This window comes from Lacerta agilis, chromosome 2, assembly GCF_009819535.1.
Source record: "Lacerta agilis isolate rLacAgi1 chromosome 2, rLacAgi1.pri, whole genome shotgun sequence".
Classification (NCBI taxonomy): domain Eukaryota; kingdom Metazoa; phylum Chordata; class Lepidosauria; order Squamata; family Lacertidae; genus Lacerta; species Lacerta agilis.
In genome coordinates, this window is record NC_046313.1 from 80571030 (window position 1) to 80598683 (window position 27654).

General features: G+C 47.2%; 1 protein-coding gene across 1 annotated transcript in view; it reads left to right on the top strand.

Moving 5' to 3' along the window:
• The window catches only part of COL7A1 (collagen type VII alpha 1 chain), a 116570-nt gene that overhangs the window by 44832 nt on the left and 44084 nt on the right, over positions 1-27654 (top strand). Inside the window, exons 38-75 of the mRNA XM_033141017.1 lie at positions 183-296; positions 1100-1126; positions 2682-2735; positions 3336-3398; positions 3752-3811; positions 4043-4078; positions 4386-4430; positions 5209-5244; positions 5943-5987; positions 6209-6244; positions 6991-7026; positions 7606-7629; positions 7907-7978; positions 8707-8766; positions 9179-9214; positions 9660-9740; positions 10006-10041; positions 10253-10297; positions 11346-11417; positions 11663-11707; positions 12765-12791; positions 12885-12920; positions 13379-13459; positions 14288-14323; positions 14446-14481; positions 15551-15631; positions 16406-16441; positions 17126-17197; positions 18639-18683; positions 18888-18923; positions 19516-19551; positions 23130-23234; positions 23914-23949; positions 24366-24401; positions 24933-24980; positions 25791-25826; positions 26842-26973; positions 27417-27617. Of these exons, the coding sequence (XP_032996908.1) occupies positions 183-296; positions 1100-1126; positions 2682-2735; positions 3336-3398; positions 3752-3811; positions 4043-4078; positions 4386-4430; positions 5209-5244; positions 5943-5987; positions 6209-6244; positions 6991-7026; positions 7606-7629; positions 7907-7978; positions 8707-8766; positions 9179-9214; positions 9660-9740; positions 10006-10041; positions 10253-10297; positions 11346-11417; positions 11663-11707; positions 12765-12791; positions 12885-12920; positions 13379-13459; positions 14288-14323; positions 14446-14481; positions 15551-15631; positions 16406-16441; positions 17126-17197; positions 18639-18683; positions 18888-18923; positions 19516-19551; positions 23130-23234; positions 23914-23949; positions 24366-24401; positions 24933-24980; positions 25791-25826; positions 26842-26973; positions 27417-27617 (2139 nt within the window). The remainder of the gene's footprint in view (positions 1-182; positions 297-1099; positions 1127-2681; positions 2736-3335; positions 3399-3751; positions 3812-4042; positions 4079-4385; positions 4431-5208; positions 5245-5942; positions 5988-6208; positions 6245-6990; positions 7027-7605; positions 7630-7906; positions 7979-8706; positions 8767-9178; positions 9215-9659; positions 9741-10005; positions 10042-10252; positions 10298-11345; positions 11418-11662; positions 11708-12764; positions 12792-12884; positions 12921-13378; positions 13460-14287; positions 14324-14445; positions 14482-15550; positions 15632-16405; positions 16442-17125; positions 17198-18638; positions 18684-18887; positions 18924-19515; positions 19552-23129; positions 23235-23913; positions 23950-24365; positions 24402-24932; positions 24981-25790; positions 25827-26841; positions 26974-27416; positions 27618-27654) is intronic.

Below are 27654 nucleotides of genomic sequence, written 5' to 3' on the forward strand. Positions count from 1 at the left end.
GCAGCTGTTCAGCACTGCTGCTCTTTCTGTGAAATGTGTGGTGCAATCCTCCATGTCCAGTGAGGTTTACCTCCACGCAGGTGTGCAGAGGATTGCAGCCAATTGCCTCCACAGTGGGCTAAGTAGGTACCAACTGGTGGGAATGGTCCTGTGTTTGTTAACTTTGTTCTTTCTTCCTGAAGGGAAGCCCTGGACTTCCTGGAATTCCTGGGTCCAGGGGATCATTTGGTGATCCGGGACCTCCTGGGCCTGTGGGACCTCCTGGGCCTGTGGGACCTGCCGGCGAGTTTGTCAAGGTATGCTCTCCCCTCTCTTGGATGGCTGTGTTGTTTCAGCAACTGCATCTAATGCAGTCCATGCACACACTTTGCCCCTTTTGCTAGGTATGTAGGCAGTCCCATGTGAATCTGTGTGCACAGGGAGAGAGAGAGAGAGAGAGAGAGAGAGAGAGAGAGAGAGAGAGAGAGCTCTGCACACACATGTGCCCAAACCCACGAATTCACAGCAAACAAGCTTCACCATGCAACAGCTCTTGCCATTTGTCTCTCATTTTCCTCTTTGTAGTGATATACATATCCCCGGCACATATATCAGCCTCACACAAATCCCCTCCCTGTTCTGTCACTATTCACAATCCTCATATCACTCTTCAAGTATGCAGGGCTGGCCAACAGCAGCATAAGCAACCCAAGCGGCAAAAATATTATTTGGGAAGCACCAGTAGCACAGCAAGCAGCAGGAGAGATGCATCCAATCAACCTTCTGTGACAAAGCAAAAGTTCTTGGACCACATCTCCCTGACAGTGTGATTTTGTTTTTGTTTTTGTATCATCCTTGACCCTGAAAGTGTGCCCTCACTGAATGCCCCAGGGTTTCTCATGCATATACATGTCACTGCAGTTTCTTCTTACCAGACATGGGCCCCCAGAGTTTCCCAGCTCTCCTCTTGGTTGTGTCTTTCCTGCAATGTGCATATTTTTGCATCTATACCCTATAAACGGCTGTTGCGTGATGCACTCTGCATTTGGATGAATACATGGGGCGCTTGGAGATACTGAGCATAAAACTTTGGCTTACGTGTGGGCAATTTTTCTTACAGGGAGAGAAGGGCGACCGAGGTGAGCGAGTAAGTGATCCTTCTTTTCCTCTGGCTGCTTTGCCCTTGCTGTTGTGGCACATTTGATCCTGGGAGTTTTGTTTGTGATTGCAGAACAATTGAATGGGAGAGCTGGAAGAGAGCTTAAGGCCTTCTTTCCCCTGCCCTTGTGCAGAGACATCCTGTATTGGCATACTAGTACCCATGGCATTTTTTTCTTTTTTCTTTTCTTTTGCACAATTGTTTAGCTTTAATTAAAGGAGCTGTATCATCAAGTATATTTGTAGACCATGGATGACCCTGTCTCCTCCAGCCCTCCATTTATTCTATATGTTTTTAGCTCTTCTTGTTTATCACATTTTTAAATAATAATAATAATAATATTAATAATATTAATAATAATAATAATAATAATAATAATAATAATAATAATAATAATAATAATAATAATAATAATAATAATAATAATTTATTTATACCCCGTCCATCTGACTGGGTTTCCCCAGCCACTCTGGGCAACTTCCAAAAGAATGTTAAAATACAATAATCTATTAAACATTAAAAGCTTCCCTAAACAGGGCTGCTTTCAGATGTCTCCTAAAAGTCTGGTAGTTGGTTTTCTCTTTGACATCTGGTGGGAGGGTGTTCCACAGGGCGGGTGCCACTACCAAGAAGGTAGCCATTTTGTCTGATTATCTCATGGTTTGTATATGCCCCCCTCCCTGCTTCAAGGTAAGCTCAGTTTCTCTCCCACCCCCCTCACATTGACTCAGATATTTTTGGGGTCTTCTGACTAGCCCACCCGAACCTTCTCATATGCATACCTATAAACATATTTTAGTGTCTTCGTTGCCTTCTGACTAATGGCTCTGTGTATTAGTGGTCTGCCAATGTCTGCTTTCAGTTATGTATGCTGATAGTTTTGTTCTCTTGTTGACCTGGGGTTTAGTGCAATTACTATACTTGGCCAACCTCCTAATGTTTTGTTCTCCATCATCGTTTCTTATCTGCTTACGTTCACTTCTTTTCAGTTGTGCTAGGAGCTGTAGAAGAAACACAGATTTGCGCATAAATCTACTTACAAACAGTATGTTTGTTCTATTAGGAAAGGTTTAGTAAAGCTCAGGCACAGATTTCAGGCTGCAAAGCTTTAACTGCACAAAAGGAATTCAGAAATGAAATTAAATGGGAAAATTCTCTTACATCTAAGCTCAAGAGAAAATTGTACATCTTACTAAACTGGGGTTGCTGCACTGCCATTCTCAGATGGGCTTCCTGCTTAAATTATATGCATCTGGACATGACCTCAGTAACTGTTATTTGCATCTATTTACAATTTGAACTGTTCTTCTTTGAACATCACAACCATATGAAATAAGCTTTACCTATGTTTTATACAGAACAATCTTCCTGTTCCAGGATTATGGATGGGTCAGTCTTCAAATTAGCTGTATTGTGCTGAGATGACCGTGCTTGTAACTGGTTGCACAATGTGTCCTCTGTTCCCTGTGTAATATTACTCAGTGCCGAAATTGCGATTGCAGTGTTGTAGCTGTCCAGAGCCTCATTTTGGTTGTCTTTCTAGGGCCCTCCTGGACCAGGAGACGGGGGTGTGGTCAGAGGAGAACCAGGCCCCCCAGTGAGTATACCCTTTGCCATTCTTTTGGATAGGGGACCACTAAGAGGATTAGAACATATGGGCAAATGCAGTGTTTCAAGATGTGGATGTGAGCATTGCTTGAGAAATACTAGAATGGAGCTGTGAGAAGTTTATAGAGGTGAGGCTAACATTGTCTGGGAGCACTGGACAGTTATTGCTGAGGGAAGTTTAAAATTGTCAAAGATTACAGGATTCAAATGCATAGCGACATATTGGGGGGGAAATGTTGAGTTTTGATTGCTGGGAAAATGTGATATATCTGCAGCTCTTCTTCAAGGGAAGGCATCTGAATCCCCTGCACAACAACTGTATATGACTAGTATATGAACTGCAAAGGACATATAATAATAATAATAATAATAATAATAATAATAATAATAATAATAATAATAATTATTATTATTATTATTATTTGTACCCCGCCCATCTGGCTGGGTCCCCCCAACCACTCTGGGCAGCCTCCAACAGATATTAAAATACATTAAAATATCACAGGTTAAAAACTTCCCTAAACAGGGCTGCCTTCAGGTATTTTCTGAATGTCAGATAAGATCTTTTGTGTTGCCTTTTGTGCTCTAGGGTGTGCCAGGAGATCCTGGGCCAAGAGGACCTCCTGGGCTAGCAGGACAGAAAGGAGACAAGGTAAGGCGACCATCTATCTGCCCATGGACTTTGAGGGCAAGCAGCTAGTAGGTGAACATAATTTAGTGTTTCTCTACCATTTCTCAGTACCCTGCCAAAGCAGAAACCTGCTTTTTCCCTGCTTCTGCACAGACGTGTCCAAGACAGTTAACACAAGAGTTGTACAGATGCGAATTAGTTTGCGATGCAGATACACTTATTGCTTTTAATCCCTCAGTTCCCTGTAGCCTACTTGAATTTCATGGGTGTTTATTTAAAATATTTCTAGCCCACCCTTCATCAAATGTGACCCAAAGGCAGGGATGTGACTTTTGTTTCTTATGGGTAATAACTTATTTGCTCTGTGTCCAAAGGGGGATGGAGAAGAAGGTTTTCCTGGACCACCTGGACGGCCTGGAGACCCAGGAGATCGAGTGAGTTTTTGAGAGAGAAGAAATTCCTGCTATGTCCTGATGGGATTTAGAGCCTATGAAAACTAGGCTATTAGTCTCATTCTCAAGAGGAAGAGCCTCAGCAAAAGATTGAACAGTTCCAACAGTGTCCACGATGTCTGGGGAAATAGACACAAGCTTCCTTTAGAGAGAACGTGAGTCACAAGGCAGATTCCTCACTTACCAAGTAAATTGCTCTTCCTTTGTCCTTAGGGCCCTAGAGGACCTCCAGGTGAACAAGGAAGCAAGGTAGGTACTTTCAAAGCATTGAAGTGTCCTAGAATTAGGGCCACAGCCTGTCTCTCTTTGACTCTTTCCATTTGCTGTCACCCATTCAGAGAATATTCTGCAGTAGGCCCAACCTGGTCCTTTGGTGTGCAGGGTTGCTTTTCCTTCACAGGAAACTCTTAATTCGTTCTAACCTCAACAATGATAGAGGTTAGAAACTCCTTGGTTGCTTTGTAATGGGCCCCTTCATCCACACTTGCACCCTCATCCATTGTTGAATCACTTGAACTCTTAAATGCTGCTAACACGCCCACTGTTTTTGTGACAGGGAGACCGAGGGCAGCCTGGTGAGATTGGACCACCAGCAGATAAGGTGAGCTCTGATTGGGAAAGGTGACTATATTGTACAGGTGGAGGCAGAATCTTGTTGAGCCAAGATTTCTTTGCAGAGATGGAAGATAACCAGCAACTTGGTTTGGGCAGCTGCTGCGTATTACGTGATGAGACATCAAGTGACATGCATTCATGTGCATTGTGCAATGAATTGGCCACATATCAGTCAAAAGCTGATTCGCTAATGTGTGTCCATCACTTGGTGTCGCATCGCTTTATACATAGCCGTTGACGCTTTAACTGCCTCCTTTGAAACAGAGCGATATGAAAGCCCTGTCTGTGGTGTATGATTTGGGATGCTGTTTTCACACGTGCATCTCCCGCTTTGGTGCTGTAATCATCGAGAGGTGAACACACCTGTGTGAATCAGCTGAGTCAGCAGTACCGCTTTGTTCCAAACAGGCTTTGCGTATGCTGGCGGCGTGCAGGTAACACTGTAAGGTGTTGTTTGAGATGCCTGTGTATAGGAGGAGCTTCCAGTATTTGCCTTAGGATTCTGTCCTCGGATCCCCTCCCCACCTGGAAAAGCTTGGATCTGGGTTGAGGATTCCCCAGGAGGTGTAATGCAGGCATAGTGGTGGTTGCACACCTCTGCGTGGAAGCAACCTGCATTCTGTATCCTTGTTCTAACGGAAGCAGATCCACACAAAAAAGAGTAGACATTGGCTCCTCTCAAGAAAACAGTTTTTTCAGAACACCCTATGGCTCCTTAATCTGCCTGACATGTACTAATTTTCTCATTTCCTTTTCGCTTGTAGGGAGACCGTGGATTACCTGGCCCTGAAGGAGAGAAGGTACGTTCATTCAAGAGCAGCCCTGCTGTACCTGTGGGCTCACTAGATTCTAAGTTCAAAGGACTTCCCTCTCTGGGAGAGTTGGTATAGATAATTCATAATAATTAATGCATCAAAATTAATTAGTGGGTAAACTGTTTGCCCTAGACCAGGGAAACCTGGCTCAAATCCCTGTTCCTTAAGTTCTTAGTCAGTGTTCCTTAGCTTCACCTGCTTCTCAAGCACATTCTGGTGATAAACTGGGGAGAAGCCTGTGTACACCACCCTGAACTTGAGGGAAAAGGGACTTGCAGAAAGGAGCTGCTGTTGAAGAGCTGTTCTGTTGAAGAGCTGTTCTGTTCTTAGACCTCAGTGGTGGATCTGAGTGTTGTCCAGACTCCATTGCAGGGACATTGCTAGGTACTTCAAATCACTCAGGGCATGGGGCCATTCCACAAATCTGCATAAAATTTGTGTATGCTATTTTATATGCGCTCGCACAAATGTAGGCCTCTGATCAAAGCCTAGCTTTCCTCTAAACAAAGGGATTTAAAACAAAAACCAAGAGCTTTAAAAAAGTGGGGAAGAGGTAAGAAATCTGGAGCCCAGCACAAAAGATCCAGGACTTGGATCATTTGAGCCACCTGCTAACAACTTCCCTGCACAGGTGCAAATACTCTCCTTGGTCCTACTAACTTCCCCGTTTTCCCTTGTTCCAGGGAGAGCAAGGACCTGCAGGTCGTCAAGGTCCATCTGGCAGAGATGTAAGTATGGGTCTCTCCTTAGGTTCAGTAGCTGACCCTGCTGGAGAATCTAGACGGGAACCAGCATTTAGACAGGAACCAACTGGTGATTCTACCCCTCTGTGTATGCCCATCTGGCTACTCCAGAATGTAGTTAGTACTACTGCAAGCGTAACTGGTATTGCCAGGGTGAGATAAATGGATTTATGATGAATATGTTTCCCTTTGATTTTTTGGAACAGGGCTTACAAGGGCCACCTGGCCTTCGAGGAGAAAGGGTAAGGACTCTTTAAACTAATGAACAACTAAAACAATACAATGAGTGAAATAATTAACATATGATGAACAGTCATCACATGTTTCCAAAATTCTGGGTAAAAAGCCTTTGCATGTCTTCTGAATAACCCTAAAGTTGGGGCTAGGCACACACTCCCTGAGGTCGGGAGTTCCAGAGCCTGGTCACTGTCCCACAGATCTCTGAGGGCGGCCAGATTACCCACAAGGCCTGCCCTGCGGATCTTAATTCCTGGGCTGGTCTCCTTTCGGAGGCTGGATAGAAATGTAACCATGTGGCTTGCCAGATTCACTGCGACCCCCTTGCTTTTGTAGCTCTAGGCAAGCAGGAAAACTGAGGTTCATCAATCCCCTGGGAGACAGCTGGACATGAGCCACAAATTGTGCAGGCCTGGCCCACAGCATTCAGAATGCCTGGTTGGTTCTCCTAGTCAAAAAAAAGCTTGACAAGTTCACTGAGGAGTGAGAACTGAGCTGTTTCCAGTGCCACTAATTGCATATATTGGTTAAATTCTGCTCTTTCAGCCACCTCATAATATCTTCCATGGTTCATAAATAATTGGCTCCTGGGGTGCTGGCCCCCACTAGTGTGAGTCAAGCGGGGTATTGAAGTTGCATCACTTGGTCTGGAGCCAGTGAAGTCCCTAGTCCAAGTGAAACCCTTCTAAGAGGGTCTTGCTATTTTTGCTATACTTTCTGAACCTTCTTCCTGTGTCACTTCCTTCCACAGGGAGACCCAGGGGAACCTGGACTACCCGGGAAACCCGTAAGTGCCCCTTTGTTGAACCCACATAGTTGCACATGAATGACTACCGCATATTTTTGTGTGGGAGGAGGGGAACTGTTTGGTGAAAACCTTTCCAAACTCATCCTAGCTCTCTTCCCTAACCTCACCCCCACCTCCACCCTGCTGGTGGTTTTATTCCTGGGCTGGAAAGGGTGGCCAATGTATAATCTCTCATCCCCTCTCCTCGAGGTATTTTCACCTTCACATTAGCTACTCAGACATACTGCAAGCAAATTGGGTAATTAGAAATTATGTTGTGTGCCCTGTGTGAGAACGTGCATATAGCACCCCACATAGGTACCTTGCTTGTTGCACGGATGGAAAACAGATGGGAGGCTTTTTATGCCACATGGACCCCTTCACCATCTTGCACAGCTAATGGGCAGATGGAAAGCTTCATCACCCCTCCACCCTGAAGTGGGCAGATCCTGGCCTCCCTTCCTGCTTTGCTCACAGCTTGCAACTAGTGGGTAGGAAGTCCCTTTCCACAGGTTGATAATGTTAAAATTATACTCTGACAAGGTTTCAGCGGGTTCTTCTCTTTTGTGTCTCTTCTAGGCTTCCAGTCTGTCAGGAATCAAGGTAACAGCATGGAGACAAATCTGCCTCTCGGTAGGGACTTGCAGAATAGGCAGTGTAGCTTAGAAACAACCCTGTTTACTGCACATTCTCTTGGAGAAAACCACTGTGAATTATTTCAAGCCCACCGTTGTGGCACTGTCTTCTTTTTCTGGCGGTTTCATCCCTCAATTTTGGTAGCGCCTTATGAAACAGCAGTGCTCATCTCCATTAATAGTATGGGAAGCAAGAGATCGCCACTATAAACTACTGAAGCTGTGTTGCTGTCTTCTTTCTTTAGGGGGAGAGGGGCCCTGTAGGACCAGAGGGGCCACCTGGATCCAGAGGAGATGCCGGGAGCAAAGGAGAGCGTGTGAGTGGTCAGGATGTCTCAGTGCTTGCTGGGTGTGATGATGCAGCGTGCAGAACTTGATTCTTTTGACTCCAGGGTCCGGATTTCAAGCCAAACTGAGATGCTCACTGCTACAAACTTTGTCAGGGATTATATACATTTTTGGGCAGAAGCCTCACAACTTTACTCTGAGAAGTAAAGGCGGGCTAGAAATCTGTTAAATAACAATCGTAGTAGATTTGTGTGGCCACCTATGAGGAAAGCAGATGCTATAAGGCCAAGTTAGAGAAAGTTGCAGAATTTACTCATTGTTTTGGTGCCAGGAAGCTGGGCAGAGCAGGATGGTGGTTGATCCCTGGTGGAGGTTACCGAGCTCCTTCCACCTGCTGCCTGCCCAGCCTTCCAACTCCAAAACCCTCCATTCCACAAAACCTTTTGCCAGGCTCTGCTTCAAACCCATACGCTTTGAGATGATTAATGATGACTGTGCCCATCCAATTGAGCAAGATCTGACTTAATGGTTAAACTCTTTTTATGACCATTTGATAAAAAGATACTTCACTGCTACAGGTCATGCAATCCCACCTTTCCATATAGCAGGACCAACTTGCCCAAATCTTCTCAATATGTGTTGTGGAACTTTAGAGTAAATACGATGTGAAATCAGTGTGCGTGCATTACATGGGGGATACATACATCACATCACCCTGGCTGGTTTTTATCCTGACATGGCTTTGTTTTTCTTTTAGGGGCCACCTGGACTTGGTGTCCCAGGCTCACCTGGTCCAAAAGGAGAGCAAGGGGACAGGGTGAGTCCTATCCTAATTTCCTGGATCTGTGTTCACGCAACCAGCTTGCACCAGGGCTCTGTTAGCCCTCTCTTTTCTTTGAAGAAGAGGGATCTTTTCAGCCTCTGCTCTTTGATTTGACCCAATGGGCTGATGTCTGTGCAGTGCCTTGGCTCCCACCTCCAGTAGGTCCAAAGCTTGCCAGCATTTGCACAAGCAGCAGATGTGAGTCATGTCAGCTCAGCCTGCTATATATTCATGGGGAAGGGTTAGGACTGTGCATCCAAAGAAGAGTTATTTCCCCCCTTTCCCGCATGATGTTAGCCCTTACTTATCTGAAAGAGAATGTGGCCTCGCCCTCTGTAGGAGCCTCTGCTTTCCTGAGTGACATAGAACCATATTAATTATCTGCTTCTTCCCTTCCAATAACCAGGGGATTGTTGGTTTGACTGGCAAGACAGGTGCAAAGGTAATTATTGTGCTTTGGCTGAAGGGAGCAAAAGGGTGTTAATGGAGTCTGGGCTAGGCGGGTGGCACTTGCATCATTATAATGTGTGTGGGGGGGTATGTAATGTGGAGATAAAGAACCAGTGAACCTCCAGATGTTGCTGGATGACAACTCTGATAATTCTTCATCGTTGCTCATGCTAGCTGGGGCTGGGAGCTAGAGTCCCAGCCAGTGAGCTTCATAGCAGAGCAGGGATCTCAACCTCCCCAGTTCAAGTCCAGCACATTATCCTGGCTCTCAGAGAGTGGTTCTATGCAGCCTGAGTAGGCGTTGGGGGTAGAGGTACCTTTTAGCCTTCTCAGAGAGTGTTCCAGTGCCTGGTGGTCAGTTTGGGGCTCTTTTAGGATCCTGCATTATTTGTATTGATGCCATGTTCATTTCCTTGGCCAATGGTTCTCTTGCTTAGGGTGACCCAGGAGACCCGGGTGAGAGAGGAGAACCAGGAAGACCTGGACTTACTGGACAGATGGGACAGAGAGGAAAAGAGGTAAGTAAGAGAAAAGAGACTCCAGCTTTTTTAGACCTTTCACCAAACTAGCATTTTGAGTACCAACTTTTTTTTTTTAAGCCATGCATTTGCATGGTGACCATACTGCTGGCCTGTTGCTTTTGATTGCAACAGGGCAAGGCATGAGCATATTTAATAGATTCATTTGAGGATACTTAAACACAGGGCCTGTTGAAGGTGTGGTTGTATTCTGGTGATAATAAGGATGGAAACAACTTCTCTGCTGTGGATTCTTTGTTTCTAGGGTGAAAGAGGTGATAAAGGAGAGGAAGGAACCCCAGTAAGTAAGAGCTTCTCAATTTTCCACTTGCCCACTCTGATGTTCCTGCTTTTTCTTTTACTTATCAAAGGCAAAATGCAAAAATAAGAAATTTATATTCCACCAACTGTCCATTTCTTTAAATTTAGCCTACATGTAATGTATGCAATACCAAAATCATGTTCAAGTACTTAGCCCTCTCTCATTTCTTTCTTTTTCTTTCTCTCCCAAGGGTGAGCCAGGTCTACCGGGCAAACCTGGCGAGAGGGGTCTGCGGGTAAGTACAGTGGAAGCAATGACCAAGCGGGTGGTGTGTGGCATGAGGTTGGGAATTATTTCTAAGAAAAGTCATGGAGACATAGATGCAGGATGCTGTAAACACTGAAGCAGGGGAGTGTGGGTGAGATGACTTACCATCCCTTTGGTGTCACAGCATAAAGCTTTGTCCTTTGAGCCTGGACTTTGGCATTGCAGAAGAGCTGCTGTGCAATCTTTTGCTTCTTGTATGGGCCTAGCCTGGAAGGTTGCCATATTAGCATAAGCCAGAGGTTTTCAACCTTTTTGAGTCCACGGCCCCCTTGACCAACTACATTCTTTCTGTGGCACCCCTGTGGGACTCAGAAGCCCAGTTGTGTCACCCCTTGCCTGCAGAGCTGGCAGCCTCTCACCCTTTTTCAAACGCCCTCCCTTGTGGAGGGTTCCCTCAGCCTCCTCTCTTCTCCCCTCTCCTTGGGAGTCCTATGGGCAGCCGCAGCTGCTGCCCCTGGTCTCTGAGCTGCTTCCCTGCCCCAAAGAGAGGTGCATCCTCACACTGCCCCACAGGGCAGCCCCAGAGGCACCATTTGCCTGGGGAGCTTGTAGCCAGGGCTGCTGCAACAAACAGCTGTGCAAGCCTTTGGGAGGCAGAGACGCGAGAGGGCATCAGAGGAGGGAGGGAATAAAAGAGGGGCAGAGGCCAGTGTTGCCCACAGCACCCACTTGACCATGATTCAAGGTACCCCAAGGTTCCACGCCACACTAGTTGAAAACCACTAGCACAAGCAGTGCTGATTGGTGGTGTTCATGGGGGTGGGGGTGGGGGTGGCCTGCAGCCGTAAGTTTGGAATCTATTGATACTCCTTGTTCCTTAGATGAAGTTGGAGAATTTCCTTTTCATCACAGCATTGAATTCCTCGGCCCTCTGATTGCCCCCTTCCACTGACAAGTTTCCCCCGTCCAGCCTCACTCCAACTAGCCAGTTCCACAAGGCAATGCCCCAGGCCTTTCCCAGTGTGGTATTGGCTACCTGATAATGTTCTGATTTTCATTTCTTTTTCACATCACAGGGTCTGCCGGGAAGCCGAGGGCTCGCTGGCGAAAAGGGGGACCAAGGTGACCCAGGTGAAGACGGGAGAAATGTAAGAGACCATTTTGTACCCCCTGACTCGGTTGCAGCACCCATCTACTCCAGACTTGCTTTTCATAGACTCATAGAATCATAGAGTTGGAAGAGACCACAAGGGCCATCCAGTCCAACCCTCTGCCAAGCAGGAAACACCATCAAAGCATTCCTGACAGATGGCTGTCAAGCCTCTGCTTAAAGACCTCCAAAGAAGGAGACTCCACCACACTATGTTTACTATGTTGCTTCTTCTCTTTGCAGGGCAGTCCTGGAGCACCAGGGTCAAAGGGCGACCGAGGAGATCCTGTGAGTAGTGTGCTTTTCCCACTAAGGGCTGCTCTAGCCAATCTATATTGTCTGCTTGAGATCTTGCCCAGAGGCCTAGACCTTGCTGTAGGGCTCCAGACGAGAACGGACAGGTGCATGGTTACTGGCACCAAACAGGGCTGCAAAACAAACATATTATCTTAATACAGAGCCACCCTGAATGGCTGGGGCAACCCAGTCAGATGGATGGGGTACAAATAAAATTAGTATTAGTATTATTACAACAACAACAGCAAGCTGCCTCCATGTTTCTTCCTGACCATGGGAACTTCCAGACACACACAGACATACAGATCCTTGTATAACATAGATGCGGTGAACATTCAAAACCTCCCAGCAGTGCCCTTACAGGGGCTGGCTTTTGCTCTCCGCACTCCTCGTTCCAATCTGTTTCCCTTCCTTGTGTCCACCCTGGCATGCTGAGTCTCCTGTGCCCCCAAGCTCTTGACCTGCACAAGTTCTGGCTCTCTTCTGCTTCCTTGTGTGCTCATTGTGGCATCCTCCAATGCTATCTGTTTGCGGTCACATCCCAAAGGTTTTTGGCACTGAAGATGAAACCTGCTGTCACACTTCTTCACATTACACTAATAAGGGCAAATCCTGGCAATGAAGTTGGCAGCCTGCCTCCCAGGCAAATGACTCTGAAGGCTAATGATGCAGCAGCCTTGCTTGGGGCTCAATATTTGATCAGTGCCTGGATGGGAAATCACCTGGGAAAGCTTCCTAAAATCCTACCATGGAAGAAAGGCAGGATATAAATGTCATTAATCATCCAGGCAGAGGAGGCTAAACTAGCTGGCCGTCTCTGAACACCCAGCCCTTCTTGACTACATGTCCAGCATTACCTCTATGAAAGAAACCTGGAGCCCTCACAATGCCCGCTGGAGAAACAGGAATGTGTGCTTTTATAGTGTGCGTCAGGGACTCCGCATCCTCCTTACTAACAAATGTGATGTTTACCTTCGCTCTCCCCTGGGACATAGTGCTGAATCTTTGTTTTCTTTTCTTCTTCCCACTTGCCCCTTTCCCCTTGCAGGGTCAGCCAGGACCCCCAGGCCAGACAGTAAGTTGCACGTTCACCTTCCCAGAGGCAGCATTTTGCTTTGGCTCTGACTAACTCCTCTTTTGTGTCTAACTCCTCTTTTCCGCTCTGCAGGTTGGACCTGGAGGAGGAGGGCAAAAAGGCGAGAAGGTGAGTAATCTGGCTCCAAGATCCCATCCGCCCCACCTGCTGGGAACTGTGGGAAGATGGCGGGCTCTGGACTGCAGGCATTCTTGGTGGGAGCGGGAAGAGATGATGCTTAAGGGCTAAACTAGACATAACATTGCATGTCTTTGAATTTAGGCTGGAGGGTGTTTTTCATAAAATAAATGCAGATAGGATCATTGGGGGGAGCTGAGAAATAATCAAGATCACAGGAGGTGTAGAGGGGGTAATTAACCCCCCCCCCAATGCTGCAATCCTCTGCTCTTTACACAGGGAGGAAATCCCTTATGGGCATTTGAGCATCATACCCAATCTGGCCCACAGAGAAATCATTCACCCTTGGGCATTCTTCAGAAATAGTTCTGTGAATATTGGTTAATGAGAAGCGAGCGCATGCCGTTGTTGTTGTTTCTTCATCCTCTGCACTACTGTTTCCTTTACAGGGGGAGCCAGGGGACCCTGGAGAGGATGGAATGAAAGGTGTCAAAGGAGATGCTGGTTTACCTGGCCTGCCAGGAGAACGAGTAGGTGCCAGTTCATTGGAGTTATATCTGAGGATGCCCAAAACCTCATCAAGCTAAGACTGAAGCAATGTAGAGCAGCCATTGGAGGAGAAACAAGCTTTGGACAGAAGAGCAGGTCTTTAGGGTTGGAATGGCTTCATCTCCTGTTATTTACGGCAGGGATTGCTTAACTTTTTGGGGTCTGTGTCTCATCTATATCTGGAGAAACCGCACACCACAATCTCTTCTATTGGCTACAGCAGAATGCTTCTTCCAATTTCAACAGGAGAAGACCACTGTGGGGGCCAGGGAAGGCCTGTGGGGGCACATGGGTGCCTGTGGGCACCATGTTGGCCTCTTGTGTTTATGGTTTTCTCTGTACATTGCTTTGAGTAGGAAGGGTTAAGCTCATCAAAGCAAAAGGTGGTCATCATGCCTTTGAGTGGGTAGTGTGTAGCAATGAGGGATAATCTCGGGGGTAAGTGACTTAGTAGTGGATAGCAGGTGGCTTCCAGGGGCGTATTTCTCCTTGCCAAATGGGCCCTGGCTAGCCTTACTTCTAATGACCTTCCAGCGGCAGTCAACAGCATTTTTATTTAGGCAAGTCACTGGCCCACAAGCTGACTTGTAAAATATGTTTGAATATGTTCTTGATGTTTTAACCTGCCTTGTTTCTGAGTGTATTATATTGCTGTTTTACTTATCACATTTTATTATATTTGTGTGACTGAGAACCCTTGGGTGGAAAGACAAGGTCTGTTGGCCTAAATGGCCTAAAAATGTCTAAACGTCAGCCAGACACTCCCTTCTCACACCCTCTTTTTTTTTTTTTTTGCCCCTCTCTTGCAGGGAATTGAAGGCTCCAGAGGTCTTCCTGGAGTTCGTGTAAGTCTTTTTCTTTCTGCCTTGATGCGTCCTGCTCCCCATATGATTTCTGGAGAGCTTAATTCCCAGCTCTGTGTGGTTCTTCGCAAACAGAGCATGTGCTCATCTCTTTCATTTTGCAGGGTGACCCTGGAGACCGAGGGCCTGTGGGAGAGAAGGTAAGAGAGCTCTGACGTTTAGGATGCTAGAGTCAAAACAAAATCGAAAATTCTTTCTAGTAGCACCTTAGAGACCAACTGAGTTTGTTCCTGGTATGAGCTTTCGTGTGCATGCACACTTCTTCAGATGAGATGCTTCTTCAGGATGCTAGAGGTGAGGGTGGGAACCATGGAAACCCACTGTATTTATCATTCCCCCCAGTAAGTGCCGCACCCACTTCTATCCACAATAGCAGCAGCTTGTTTACTTTTTTAAAAAGAAAGATGAGGTTTTCTCTGATGCCAATTTTTGTTTCAGATAGTGAATTTTGGATTTAATGGAGAAATTATAAAATAGCTACAACTTTATACACTAATGCAGTGCGCTTCTTTTGTGGTTCTTGCTACCACTGTCTCTGATGATGATGATGATGATGATGATGATGATAACAATAATAATAATAATAATAATAATAATAATAATAATAATAATAATAATTTATTTATTTATACCCCACCCATCTGGCTGGGTCTCCCCGGCCACTCTGGGCGGCCTCCAACAAATATTAAAATACAATACAAATTGCTCAGTACCTCAGGAGCTTTATGGTGCCACTGAAATTATGTCTGATAATCCCACTACCTCTTAAATATCAGAGGCTTTTTCACGCCTTCTGCCTTTTAAAGACTGTACAGAGGCTTATCTCACGTCTTAGTTGATGGGAGATACAACTGTCAAAGAGCGGGCAGAGGCTTATCTTAGCGCTAGGCAGCACACTGCTAAGATTGGAGATAAGCTAATGTCTTGTCTTAGTGCTGAGGTGCTTAGTGCTAAGACTGGAGATAAAGGATCTCTTGTCTCCAATCTTAGCACTTAGTGCTTAGACCAGAGATAACAGAGCTTCATGTGTAATGTCAGGTGACTGACAGATGGGTGCGGCTTGCACAATTAAGTCCATGGGCTAAAGGTTTTCCAAAGGTCCAGAGTATACAAAACTTTCCCCACAGCTCCCATTCTTCCTGCCTGCCACCTTCCAGAGCACTGTGGTCCAGAACAATGGGCACTCACTGTCATTTAATTCTCCTTCAGGGTGACCGAGGCCCTCCAGGGCAAGATGGCCGGAATGGGTTAGATGGGAAGCCTGGTCAAACAGGACCTGCAGGCCCAAGGGTAAGTGTAGTGCTTGGTAAAAGATACAGTTTGCAGGTCTAGCTAAGCCATAGTGGTACTGTGTCATTGTCAGCCCAGTCAGCTGTCCTGTGAGCTGCACAAAAGACCATACACAGAGTGATTAGGACAGGCAGCCATTTTGTAGCATTTGCAGTCTGCCTTAGCAATATGTCTATAATATGGAAGCTGGGTTGATGGAGGCTGATCTTTAGGCCCCCAAAATAGAAGAAATCCTCAGAGTGTTTATTGGACCAGATTAGTTGGTGCAGGAGAAAACTTTTGACTTTCACAGCAGTCTTCATTAGGCGGAATGTGATTCTGACTAGTGTTGAGAGCTTTGTAATGTGAAAGCTTGTACACGCCTTAACAAGCCTAATTTAGTTTTTATTGGATCATCATTGGATCTCATTGTAAACACATTTGTCCAAGTGGTGAATGTGTTCTTATAGAGTCCTAAATGAACCTCTTGTTTTGCTCTAGAACCAGACCTGACTTTAATCGTAAGAAGAGATGCTTATGTGAAAAAAACAGACTTTTGTGCCTCTCCAGCACTATGTGTAGAGAAATTGGGGGTGGGTTACCAATAAATATTAGCTGTTGCAAATAAAATAACAATTATGTGATTATACTTGCCTCTGGGGCTTGTTTAAAGTATCTTACCATCTTAGACATGAAATAAATAAATAAAATGGTGTTGCATCTCCTGCACACTAGATTCTAAGTTTGCTGGATGCCTGGCTCTCGATCACATCCACGTCTTATTTCCCCCCCTAGGGTGATGCTGGGAAGCAGGGTGACCCTGGCAGAGATGTAAGTATGGGTACCTCACTTCAGTCTATGTGAATTTTGAGCTCAAATGCTGATACTTTCTCTTGTAATCGTGTTTCATAAGTAGGGTGCTACTTAGAAGCTGAAATCTTACAGCAAGTCCATCATTTACTGTTTCTCCATCTCCTTAGCTTGGTTGAGCACAGTTCCTGGCCTTTCTTCTTGTCAGTTATTAGCACATAAACACCTTAGTGCGGTCTTCCGGGACTTCAGAAAACTCTGATGAGATGGAGTTGGTCTATTTTAATTTTCCTCTTGCTGATCATAGTGCAGTCTTTATAGAGTCCTGTTGCCTTACCCATCCTACAGGGTGCTTGGCATTCTCTAATCACACTGTGAGAGACTTCTTAATCTCAGCTACCGATTATTTTTCTGGAGATGGCGGCTAAGGAGGAACAGCCCCACGCTGCTCCCTGATGTTACAGATAAGCTATAGCCTAATATTGCTTGTTTTATTGTTTTAATTGCCCTCTGTGTCTTTCCCAAACGTCTTTAGCGTTTGAATAGTTTTAGTTGACTCCGATCCCAGTTTAGCCAAGTGATTTATTACCTTTTATCTGAGAATCTCAGCTACCAAGTATCTTATGAAGAGTTGGGTCTCTCTTCTGCTCTGCAGACTAACAGGGGTCTACTTCTCACCTCTTTGCCTCCCCCCTCTTTTTGCAGGGTCTCGCAGGTCTGCGTGGCGAGCAGGGTCCTCCTGGAGCAAGTGGCCCCCCAGGACCTCCAGGATTGCCTGTGAGTAATGTGCTTAAGGATGAAGGATGGTATTCTGCACCCACTGATAGTATCATGCAGTGTGCAGCTGATCCCTGATAATACACACCCAACATCATACTTCCCTGTAGGGGCTCTTGTTATGAAGTTGCTCTTCTTCTGTGTCCCAACCAGTATGTCCATTTTGTTGGGAATGATGCTCGCTCGGAGACGACGAACTCCAAGACCCCTGAGTGTCTCTCAGGAGGCCCTCTCTGGCTGGCATGTCCCTTCAGTCCAGAGTGCCTATATCTGCAACCCTTCTCTTATGAGAAGAGCACACAAGTCTTCTAGCATCACACAGCAAGAAGAAGGAAACATCCATAGATCTAAACTACATTTATTTACAGTCTATATACAGAGAATCCATTTCCATGTCTGTGTTCGCTGGCAGAACAAGAAGCAAACTGCGACACAGCAGAAGTGAAACTAACTTACAATAACACACTGAGGCGGAAGAGATAAGACAGTCTTCCGTTCCCACACGCTCTCTCAGACTAATCTAATCACAGCAGCCAAGCTGAAGCAGCAGAGGCTACACAAAATCCTAACACATTTTACATGATTTGATAAGAGGAATAGTGAGTTTGTAGGACAATCAAAGAGAAACAGCTTTGCTGTTTGTAAGGAAAGTCAATGGGTGGTACATTTAAGACTGGACCTGCACCTGGGCACTCCCAAGAGGCAGGTGGTGGAAGTGCATAGTTCTTTTGAAAGGAGGAAAGGTGTGCTTTCGGACGACCCTGGCATTGCTTTGGGTTGAATGCAACCTTCTGCAGCATAATTGTGCTAGATTGCCTCTGTTATGTATCTGCGCAGGCTGTAGTACAGATTGCATTGGCCGTTAGCGCATCAACCCTACCAATAAACATTTGGCCAACCCACAGTTTTACATCGTGTAATCACAGCCTTGAAATGCAATTCTCTGAGCAGCATGGCCCGTACAGAAACTGGGACGTTTTAACAACTGCCGGAAAGAAGAAGAAGAGTTTGGATTTGATATCCTGCTTTTCACTACCCGAAGGAGTCTCAAAGCGGCTAACATTCTCCTTTCCCTTCCTCCCCCACAACAAACACTCTGTGAGGTGAGTGGGGCTGAGGGACTTCAGAGAAGTGTGACTAGCCCAAGGTCACCCAGCAGCTGCATGTGGAGGAGCGGAGACACGAACCCGGTTCCCCAGATTACGAGTCTACCACTCTTAACCACTACACCACACTGGCTCTCGCTTTCGTCTTCCTCCTTTTGAAATTGTTATGTTTATATCTTTTTTTCACTCAAGGATGAAAGCCAGGATAGAATGAATGGAAGGGTGGTCTTGTGCTCGGTTGATGCGGATTCAAATCCCAGTTTGTTTACGGTGATCTTGGGCAGTTCAGTGTCTCACTTCCCTCTCTTGGCTCACAACTTGCATTTCTTTTCCAGGGCAAGCCTGGCGATGACGGCAAACCTGGGCTGAATGGGAAGAATGTGAGTGATGGGCCTGACCCCCATCCCCTGCTGGAGAAGTGGGGCTTCAGGCCTGACAGGCAAGGGATTATATTGGTGGGGTGGAAGTGTGGGTGACTGAAAGAGCACTTTTTATCAGATATTGCAGCAAACGGGAAGATCAGAGCGGTTGGTCTCTAAGCAGACCTTGGAGTAGTAACATAGATGTGACATTTTATTTTCCAGGGTGAAGGTGGGACTCCAGGAGAAGATGGGAGGAAGGTAAATGCCCTATATGTTTTCCTAGTATGTTAGCCAAACCTCCTCCTGATAGCCAGCCTACTTGCAGCCTATCAGAAAGCAGGGTGGGCTTTATGATGAAACAAACCCCTCATCAGAGGTACCATTATTTCCAGCATGACCACCATCCTGCTGTAGCTCATAGCAGCTACTTTGCATTTAAGAGTGTCAGTGAGCTGTGCAGTGATGTGTGTAAGGCAGCAGCTGGTGTGGTGGGGCAGAGCTGCCCTTCCAACACTGGTGTTACTGCAGCTTACCTGGACTGGGCTGAAGCAAGGCAGGTTGGCAGCAAGGTTGGGGCAGTGCGGGTACATGGGCAGAGGCAATCTGGCACTCCCACCAAAACCCTGACCTGGCTACCACCCCAGCCCTGCCCAGGGTATGCTGTAGGGATACTAGTCTGGAGAGTGCAGCCCCTCTCCACCACTTGGACTGCTACTAGGTGTAGGGATCCAAGGAAGCTTGGGCCTCCTTGTTTAAGGAATGCAAGAGTGGGAAGGCATGGCTCAATCCTGTCTGTACTGCACAATGGTAATTTTAATGATAAAATCTTGTTTTCATTTTTCCTGTTCAGGGGGACAAAGGTGAAGCTGGAGCGTCTGGCCGAGATGTAAGTACCATTGCCTTTGAAAGGTAGTACAGTGGTACCTCGGGTTAAGAACTTAATTCGTTCTGGAGGTCTGTTCTTAACCTGAAACTGTTCTTAACCTGAAGCACCACTTTAGCTAATGGGGCCTCCCACTGTCACTTTGAGGCATCAGGTGAAAACATCTCTCTTCAACCAGGCCTTTGGCTGATTAACATTCTGTGGCTTTTTAAGGAATTTGTGGTTTGTTTCTGTTTTATTATGTATTTTGTGTTCTCGCATTGTATTTTTCTGTTGTGAACTGCCCTTTGGATGAAGGGTGGTACACAAATTTAAATAATAATAACAATGATAACAATATTATTGGGGGAAGATGTCTGAATCCCATGGGCAGCACACAGAGTCCCAATAGCGCAATGGGGCTTTCCTTCCCGTGTGCACCTTCTCCCACCAAATCACTTTTAGGAGACTGAGAGAAGTCAACTTGGGGGCATCACGGGGAGATTGTTCCATCTAGCAAGCAGAAATGCTTGTGGTGACTGAACCATCATAGCACCGCAGTGTTGAATTCCTCCCCATGCAATACATAAGCCTCTGTTTGTTCATTAGTTTATTCTTTACACACTGACAGTATAGAAAAAGCCCTGTGACTGCAGCTGAGCATTCGGTAGAATTGTCAGCCTCAGCTACTCTATTACTCAAAACTTACTGCTTTTCATGTCACTGTGACATGACAGATAAGTTGATATTTTTTATTTAAGTTGCTATCTGAGTTTGAGGCACAACCTGACCCTGAGGATATAGCTACATCCTCCAGATTTTTTTTTTTTGGGGGGGGGAAACCTAAAAAGGAATCATTAGAAATTATAGGGTTCCTGGGACCTTAAGACAGGTATTTGGAGGCACTGGCATTCAGAAGTTTTACCTCCACTGCCAGAAGCAGTCTGCCTCAGAACCCCAGTTGCTGGGAATGACATATGGGGCAGGGGCGTCGTAGGGTGGGGGCGGTGGGGGCGGGCCGCCCCTCGTGCCGCCCCTAGGCGGGTGTGTGCAGTGCTGCTGCTCCCGGGGTGACGGAGGGAGTGGCGGTGCGTCCCACGGACAAGGCTCCCGAAGTGGCGGCCCGGCATACCCCAGGGGCGGGGGCGCTGCCGCGCGCGCGTGCGTCATGACGCACACGCAGCGATGCCCCGCCCCCGGGGATGCCGGGCCGCCGCTTTCCGGAGCCTCGGTGGGCGGCAAAGAGCCCCGAAGCCGCAGCCTGGCAGCCCTCTGCGCTATGGCTGCGGCTTCGGGGCTCTTTGTAGCCCGCCGATGCCCCCAAGCCCCCGCCCGGCATACCCCAGGGGTGGGGGCGTCGCCGCGCGTGCGTGCGTCATGACGCACACGCAGCGATGCCCCGCCCCCGGGGATGCCGGGCCGTCGCCGCGCGTGCGTGCGTCATGACGTCATGACGCACGCACGCGCCGCGATGCCCCGCCCCCCAGGGGTGCCCCTTGGCTTCCCGCCCCGGGCAGCCAAGGGGCTAGGAACGCCCCTGATATGGGGAGAGTTTGGTTGCACTCGGACTCTGCTTGCAGGCTTCTCCCAGGCATCTGGTTGCCACTTTAGACTAAATGGGTCTTGGGCTTGATCCAGGAGGGTTCTTATGTTCTGAAGGAATACAGGCTGCCAAGCAGTGGAGATTAGAGAGAGTACTAGAAAATTACTGAGGGGAAGCTGTGGTTAATTACTAGAGCTTCATTTTCTTTTTTAAAAAAATTGTGTATAAAATATGCACACACTAGGCTTCTCTCTCTCTCTCTCTCTCTCTCTCTCTCTCTCTCTCTCTCTCTAACGTACTCAACAATATGAAATACCGTATATACGCGAGTATAAGCCGACGCAAATATAAGCCGAGGCACCTAATTTGACCACAAAAAACTGGGAAAACTTATTGACTTGCGCATAAGCCGAGGGTGGGAAATGCAGCAACTACTGGTAAATTTCAAAAATAAAAATAAATAAAATTACATTAATTGAGACATCAGTAGATTAAATGTTTTTGAATATTTATTTCAAAGAAAAACAGGGGCAAGGAGTTCCATAGGCTTGACTCTGCACCACAGGAATAAGCGTTTTCTTTTATTTGCCCCCTCCCCTCTTCCAACAGTTAGGCTTTCCTTTTTATTTCTTTGGTGTATTTTATGTCCAATATTTCCATCCCCCTACAACCTCTATCAATAAATGGGACTGATTCCTGAGTGTGAGGGGGTTTATTTTCAGGCCCTTTTCTTCCCTCCCCAAAGAACCCTCCCTTCCCAAACAGCCAAGCTGTGAATGGATCCAAAGGAAGATAAGAGTTGCAGAGCTCCTGTGACCTTGCCTCCTCCTGGGCTTTGCAGAGAGGAGGGGGGCAAGAGCCTCTGTTCCTTGACTTGGGGGTCCTCCCTGCACCCTCCCCTTCATCCCAGGGACCCCCCTCTTCTCCCCAATGGACCCTTTGCAAGATGAGCAGAGACTCACTGGATTCAGGAGGCGCCAGGGATGCAGCACATGCAGAAGAGAGAGACAAAGGCCCCCTCCTCCTTTTGTAGGTGGGCTTGGTATTTCCTGACCTCTCTAGGAATCCCACTCAATCCTTTTTAACCCTTGGCAAGCCAGTGCCCCCAGCTTCTCTGAGCCTGTCCTGTGCCTTTTGCAGGAAAGAGCTTCTCTCCACTTCTCTCCCCCCCCCCCAACTGACAGAGGGGGAAGCATTGTGCAGTGCTTCTCCGATCCTCCATTCTGTGCCTTTCTGCTGGTGAGTGGAGGCAGAGGCGTCTTTACCCTTCCAGCTTGTGTCTGGAGGCGCTAGGACCTCGCAGACAGCTGCAAACGCACGGGATGGGATCCTGCGGGATCGGAGAAGACGCGTCTCAGATCTCCATCCTGCGCATTTCCTGGTGGGGTGGGGGGGGTGGGGAAGCGGAGAGAAACTCTTTCTCTCTGCTTTTCCTACCCAACCACCTCGCAGACAGCTGCAAACGCACAGGACGGGATCGGAGAAGATGCCCCCGTCCTGCACATTTCCCGGTGGGGTGGGGGGAGGGAGAGGGAAGCGGAGAGAAGCTCTTTCTCTCTGCTTTTCCTTCCCCACCGCCCGCCTCACTTGCGCATAAGCCGAGGGCGACTTTTTCAGCCCAAAAAATGGGCTGAAAAAGTCGGCTTATGCGCAAGTATATACGGTACCAGCACCTCTTTTTTTGATGCCCCAGGCAGCCATTTTGTGCTGACGCCCACGACACTTCTATCAATATATGAGTACTGATGCACCTCATTCACCCCCCCCAAAGAAAAGCACAATATGTGTGTGTGTGTGTGTGTGTGTGTGTGTGTGTGTGTAGTAAATTGCTCTTGGATGCCTCATGAGAAGAAATTAACCAATAAGATTGTTGACGGTGATAATAGTAAATAAATAAAGGATTCCCGGTGAATCCCCAGCACCAATGAGCTTAAAAGGGCCTCAGGCAGCAGGGCTGAGAAACCTGCGAAGCCATTGCCAGTCAGGAAAAGCCAGATGGACTCTATATAAGGCACCCCCTTCTGTATTACGTGTCACTGCATATGTTCTTTGCTGGCAGGGTCGTGAAGGTGTGAAAGGAGAGCGAGGGACCATCGGGCCTCCAGGCCCCCCAGGGCCAATGGGTGTTCCTGGCATGCCAGGGCAAGTTGGTCCTCCAGGCCAGGTGAGTAACCTCCTCACCCATAATAAGCACCACATTATTTTTGCCAACTTCACCAGCAGAAAAGGGTGGACTCTCCCGGGATGTTGAACCGAGAGCAGAGTTAGTGTTGTCTTGTGTGAAAGGCAAGCCACAGTTGGTCTCTCTGCCTTCTGCCCCACTAGTCCCAATGGGCACCACTGCTTCAAAGTCCTGGGGAACCTTGCCCACTTTGCCTCACTGCCTAGCTGGTTAGACATTGGGAGGTTTGGGGGAGAGGCTTCAACTTCCCCCACCCCAGCATGCTTGATTCAGTAAAGGCCACCATCCACTGGATAGTGATTTTTGTCCCTTGGGAGCACAGGGGTTGGAAGTCTTTTTAAGTTCTTCATACAGTCAAGAATTCTGTCCCTGCACACATAATAGCTCACTAGAAGTGCTCCCTCCCCAGGATAACAGCCAAGGTCACTCCACACAGCAGTCTTGGCTCTGTTGGTTAGAGAGTAAAATGTGTGTAAGAGAGAGAATGGGAAAAGTTGTCTGTATTTGCATATGTGAGCATGCACACACACGAGTGTGCAGCCCCCAACCCTGGTATCCCTTATACTGGGAGTCCCGGCAGAGCCCATGTGGTTAAGGATTCTTTGTGTTGAGTGTCCTGACTTAGTTGCTGTTTTGCTCACCACTGTCTTGCCATTTTCAGAGCATGCCAGGCCTCCCAGGGGTTTCAGGACAAAAGGTAAGCAAAGCCCTCTGCTTCAACTTGCACGCAGTTTGACGGAGTAAGAAAATGTAGCTAGCACATTGCAAACCTGCCTCCATGTCAGCTGAACTCTCCCTGAGATTTGAAAACTCAGCCTTGAAAGTATGGGGCATCCTCCTATGGCCACTCTCATCAGATGAGCTTATGGCCAGAAAATAAACGAGGTAGCTGCAAAGGGGCATGCTGTGGACTGGAGCTCTCTGCATATCTGAATCCCTACTGGCAGTAGCAGGATATATTGCCCTGTGTGCCACAATCCATGTTGCATGACTCCAGGCCCCTAGATCCAAAGTACCCCACATGTAGAGCCAGAGATCTACCGTATTCTGCACCCTTAGTCAGAAATGAATTTCTCTCTTCAGTACTAACTCCTTGTGTGCATTGTGTTTCAGGGAGACAGAGGGGAGCCCGGATCCAAAGGAGATCAGGTGGGTATCTCTTAAAGCCACAAAGCACCTGAAAAAAATTGGAATGACATTGTGTTGGAGCCCCCTACAGAGGGGGTTGTTGACTCAGTCTTGTGGAGTCCCTGTTTTATTATTAGCTGCAGTTTGCAGTGAGTTCCACCTGCCACAGCAATCACTTTTCCTTTTGTCATGTAAAACTGTGATAATATATATGCATCCCACTTTGAGAAAGAGCAGATTTTCAAAGGGACTCAAAGCACATTGGAACCAAGACTTACTGGAATCTTATTGGCAGATCACTTGGGTTCTAGACCATCCCCAGTCTGCACTGGGCTACATGAGGGCCTTTGGCATATCATGCAGTGATGCATATTAATGGGGCTATTGTCATGCGCAACACACCAGAGGCTTCTGCCTGAATGAAATGCAATCTAATGACCATTGATGGGGGCTGTTACATGGTGTACAATGCGGACCTATTGAGTACTATAGCTATACACAATGATCCTTATTTTGTTTTCCTTCTCTCTCCCCCACCCCCATCACTTACAGGGAAGACCAGGGGAAGCTGGGCTTAGAGGTGAACCTGGAACAACACCGGTGAGTTAGCAGACATGCTCTTTCACCTTGAGGGCCTGGTGGGGGGGGGGGACATGACACATGTACAGATTTGCTCTCTGTTTAAATTAACTATAGACCCTGGGGGATGGTGGTGGTGGCAGTGTTTGCCTTGTGGCTTAAGTCATGGAGGGAAGTATTTGCTCTGTAGGTACCTTTCTGCAGTACCTCTGCTTTCCACTTGTAGCACACTGTGGTCTGGGTTTCCACTGGTGGATTGGAGCGGGGACTGATGGATGTTCCTGACACTGGATAGGAGATGGTTTTTGTTTTCTCAATTACATGGCATTACTGTGCCTCCTCATTGCCATAACCGGAGTATTCTGGTGTGTTTCTCTAGAGCACTACTTGGAAAAGAAACTTACATATGTGAAAAATTCATTAGTAATGGAAGCTAGGGAACTTATCCAGCAACAAACTGGTGAAATATAGAACTGTCCCAGTGGGAATCCTGTCCTAAGACAAGCATCTGTTGGTATAGCTTCCTTTATGTGGCTCCAGTTGGGAGTTCCCTTCTGCAGAGAGCAGCTTATATATAGGCATGGCATCAGAGGGATCTACCAGATATGGACTCACCTAGCTCTGTGATGTTGCTCTGACTTCTTGATGGTTGGTTGTGGTCTATTGTGATGTCACAATGGAGCTGATCTCCCATAGGGAGCAGCAAGACAAGGAATACAGGAGGGTGGCCAGAACCCTCAAGGCAAAGACTAGACAGTTTGATATTTGTTTGTAATTTATCTCCCCCTGCCTACTTTTTTTGCTAATGGGTTTCCTCCTCCTTTTGTCTAGAATGTTGAACGTGCCTTAGAAGCGAATGGAATTAAGGTATGAGTTGGCAGCCTCATCTGCCATTTTGCCTCCCGGTTTATTCTTTCCAGTGTACATCTATCGTGGGACCTGGTTCTTTCTGGTGAATAACTAGGCAGATGAAGGGAAACGTTTCAAGGCTCTGTCCAAAGTGCTATAATTAAGCTTTAAAACCCTTAAAGAATTAGCACCATGGTACCGTAAGGACCATTTTACTTAGGGTTCACTTAGGAGGCAGTGATGGTCACCAACTTGGATTGTTTTAAAAGAGGATTAGACTAATTCATGGAGGAAGCGGGCTACTAGCCATAATGGATATGCTCTGCATCTTCAGTTGGAGTCAGAAATGCTTCTGAATACCAGGTGCTGGAAACCACAGGAGGAGAAAGTGCTGTTGTGCTTGAATCCTGCTTGCTGCTGGTTTCCCAAAGGCATTTGGTCAGCCACTGTGGAAACAGGTTGCTGGACTAGATGGGCCGTTGGTCTGATCCAATAGGATTTTTTTAGGTTCTTATACATCATGAACATCATAAAGAAATGAAGGTTCTTGGGTGCATCTTACAGTATACCTTAAGGTTTTCTGATCCAGGGGTACCTGTCCAGGTACTTGGTACAGCATTAGCACAGGCTGCAGGGATGGTGGGGGGAGCTGCTGTGGCCCACTGTCCTTTGATCTCCATCACCAAGGAATTCCTCTAGGAGGACCTGCACCTGGTGTTGGCCTAAGAAGTAATGCTGGTGTACCTTCTACTCAGCATCCATGCTGAGGTTGCCTCCAGTGTTCCAGCTTCATGCTCTCCATGATGACCATAGGGCTCTCTCAAGTTATCATTGGTCCAGCACACAGGGCAGGGCATATATTAAGTTTGCCTTTTGCTCCAGATGGAGGAAGGGATGGTCTGGAAATAGGGTGTGTGTGGAGATCATGCTGTTGAGGTTTGTGCTTAAAGGTTTGTGCACAGAGTGGTGGACCAGTTCTGCCTCTTTTCATTTCCTTAACATACAAATTCAACTCTCCCTCCCTCCTTTACAGATTTCCTTACTGCGAGAGATCACTGGTGCCTATGAAGGGAGTTCTGATCAATTCTTGCCTGCCCCTGTTCGCTGGAAAGGCATGAAGGGTGACAGAGGAGATCCAGGAGAGAGGGGGCCAGCAGGTAGAGAGGTGAGGTTTACGATTCCCTAGCTATCGTGCTCTGATGTTCATGCAAATGTCTGATGGAGCAAATAAAATTTCATTTGGTGCCAAAAGTTGTTCACTATTGGTGCTAGTCTAACTTCAGGGGAGGGAAGTATTCCGCAGTGGTGGCGCTACTATCAGGGATGCTCTTTTGGAACAGAAGGATATAGTGGAGCTAGAAGTACCCAAAATTCAACGTTAATGTTCAGAATCTGATTATCTGACATGGGAGATGAATAGCAGCTGTAGCTGCTGTGACCTGGTTCAAAGCTCCTTGTGGGGGGATCCATCCTGTTGGAGTTACCAGTCTCCATGATGAAAAGCATTTGCAGAGGTGCTTTGCTCATAGAAATCTCTGAGCTTCCTTTTGTAGAGAAAGCTGATTTAAGGCCTGTTAGATGATGCTCTATGTTTTTTTGTTTTTGCAGGGGCTCATAGGCTTCCCTGGAGAAAGAGGCCAAAAGGGAGACAAAGGAGACCAAGGCCCCCAAGGCCCAACAGGGCGTGCCATTGGAGAGCGGGGGCCAGAAGGACCATCTGGCCAGCCAGGGGAGCCTGGGAAACCTGGAATACCAGGGGTGCCAGGCCGGGCAGGAGAACTTGGAGAGGCTGGGAGGCCTGGAGAAAAGGTGAGTATATCAAAAGGTGGGAACAGAAAGGGACACC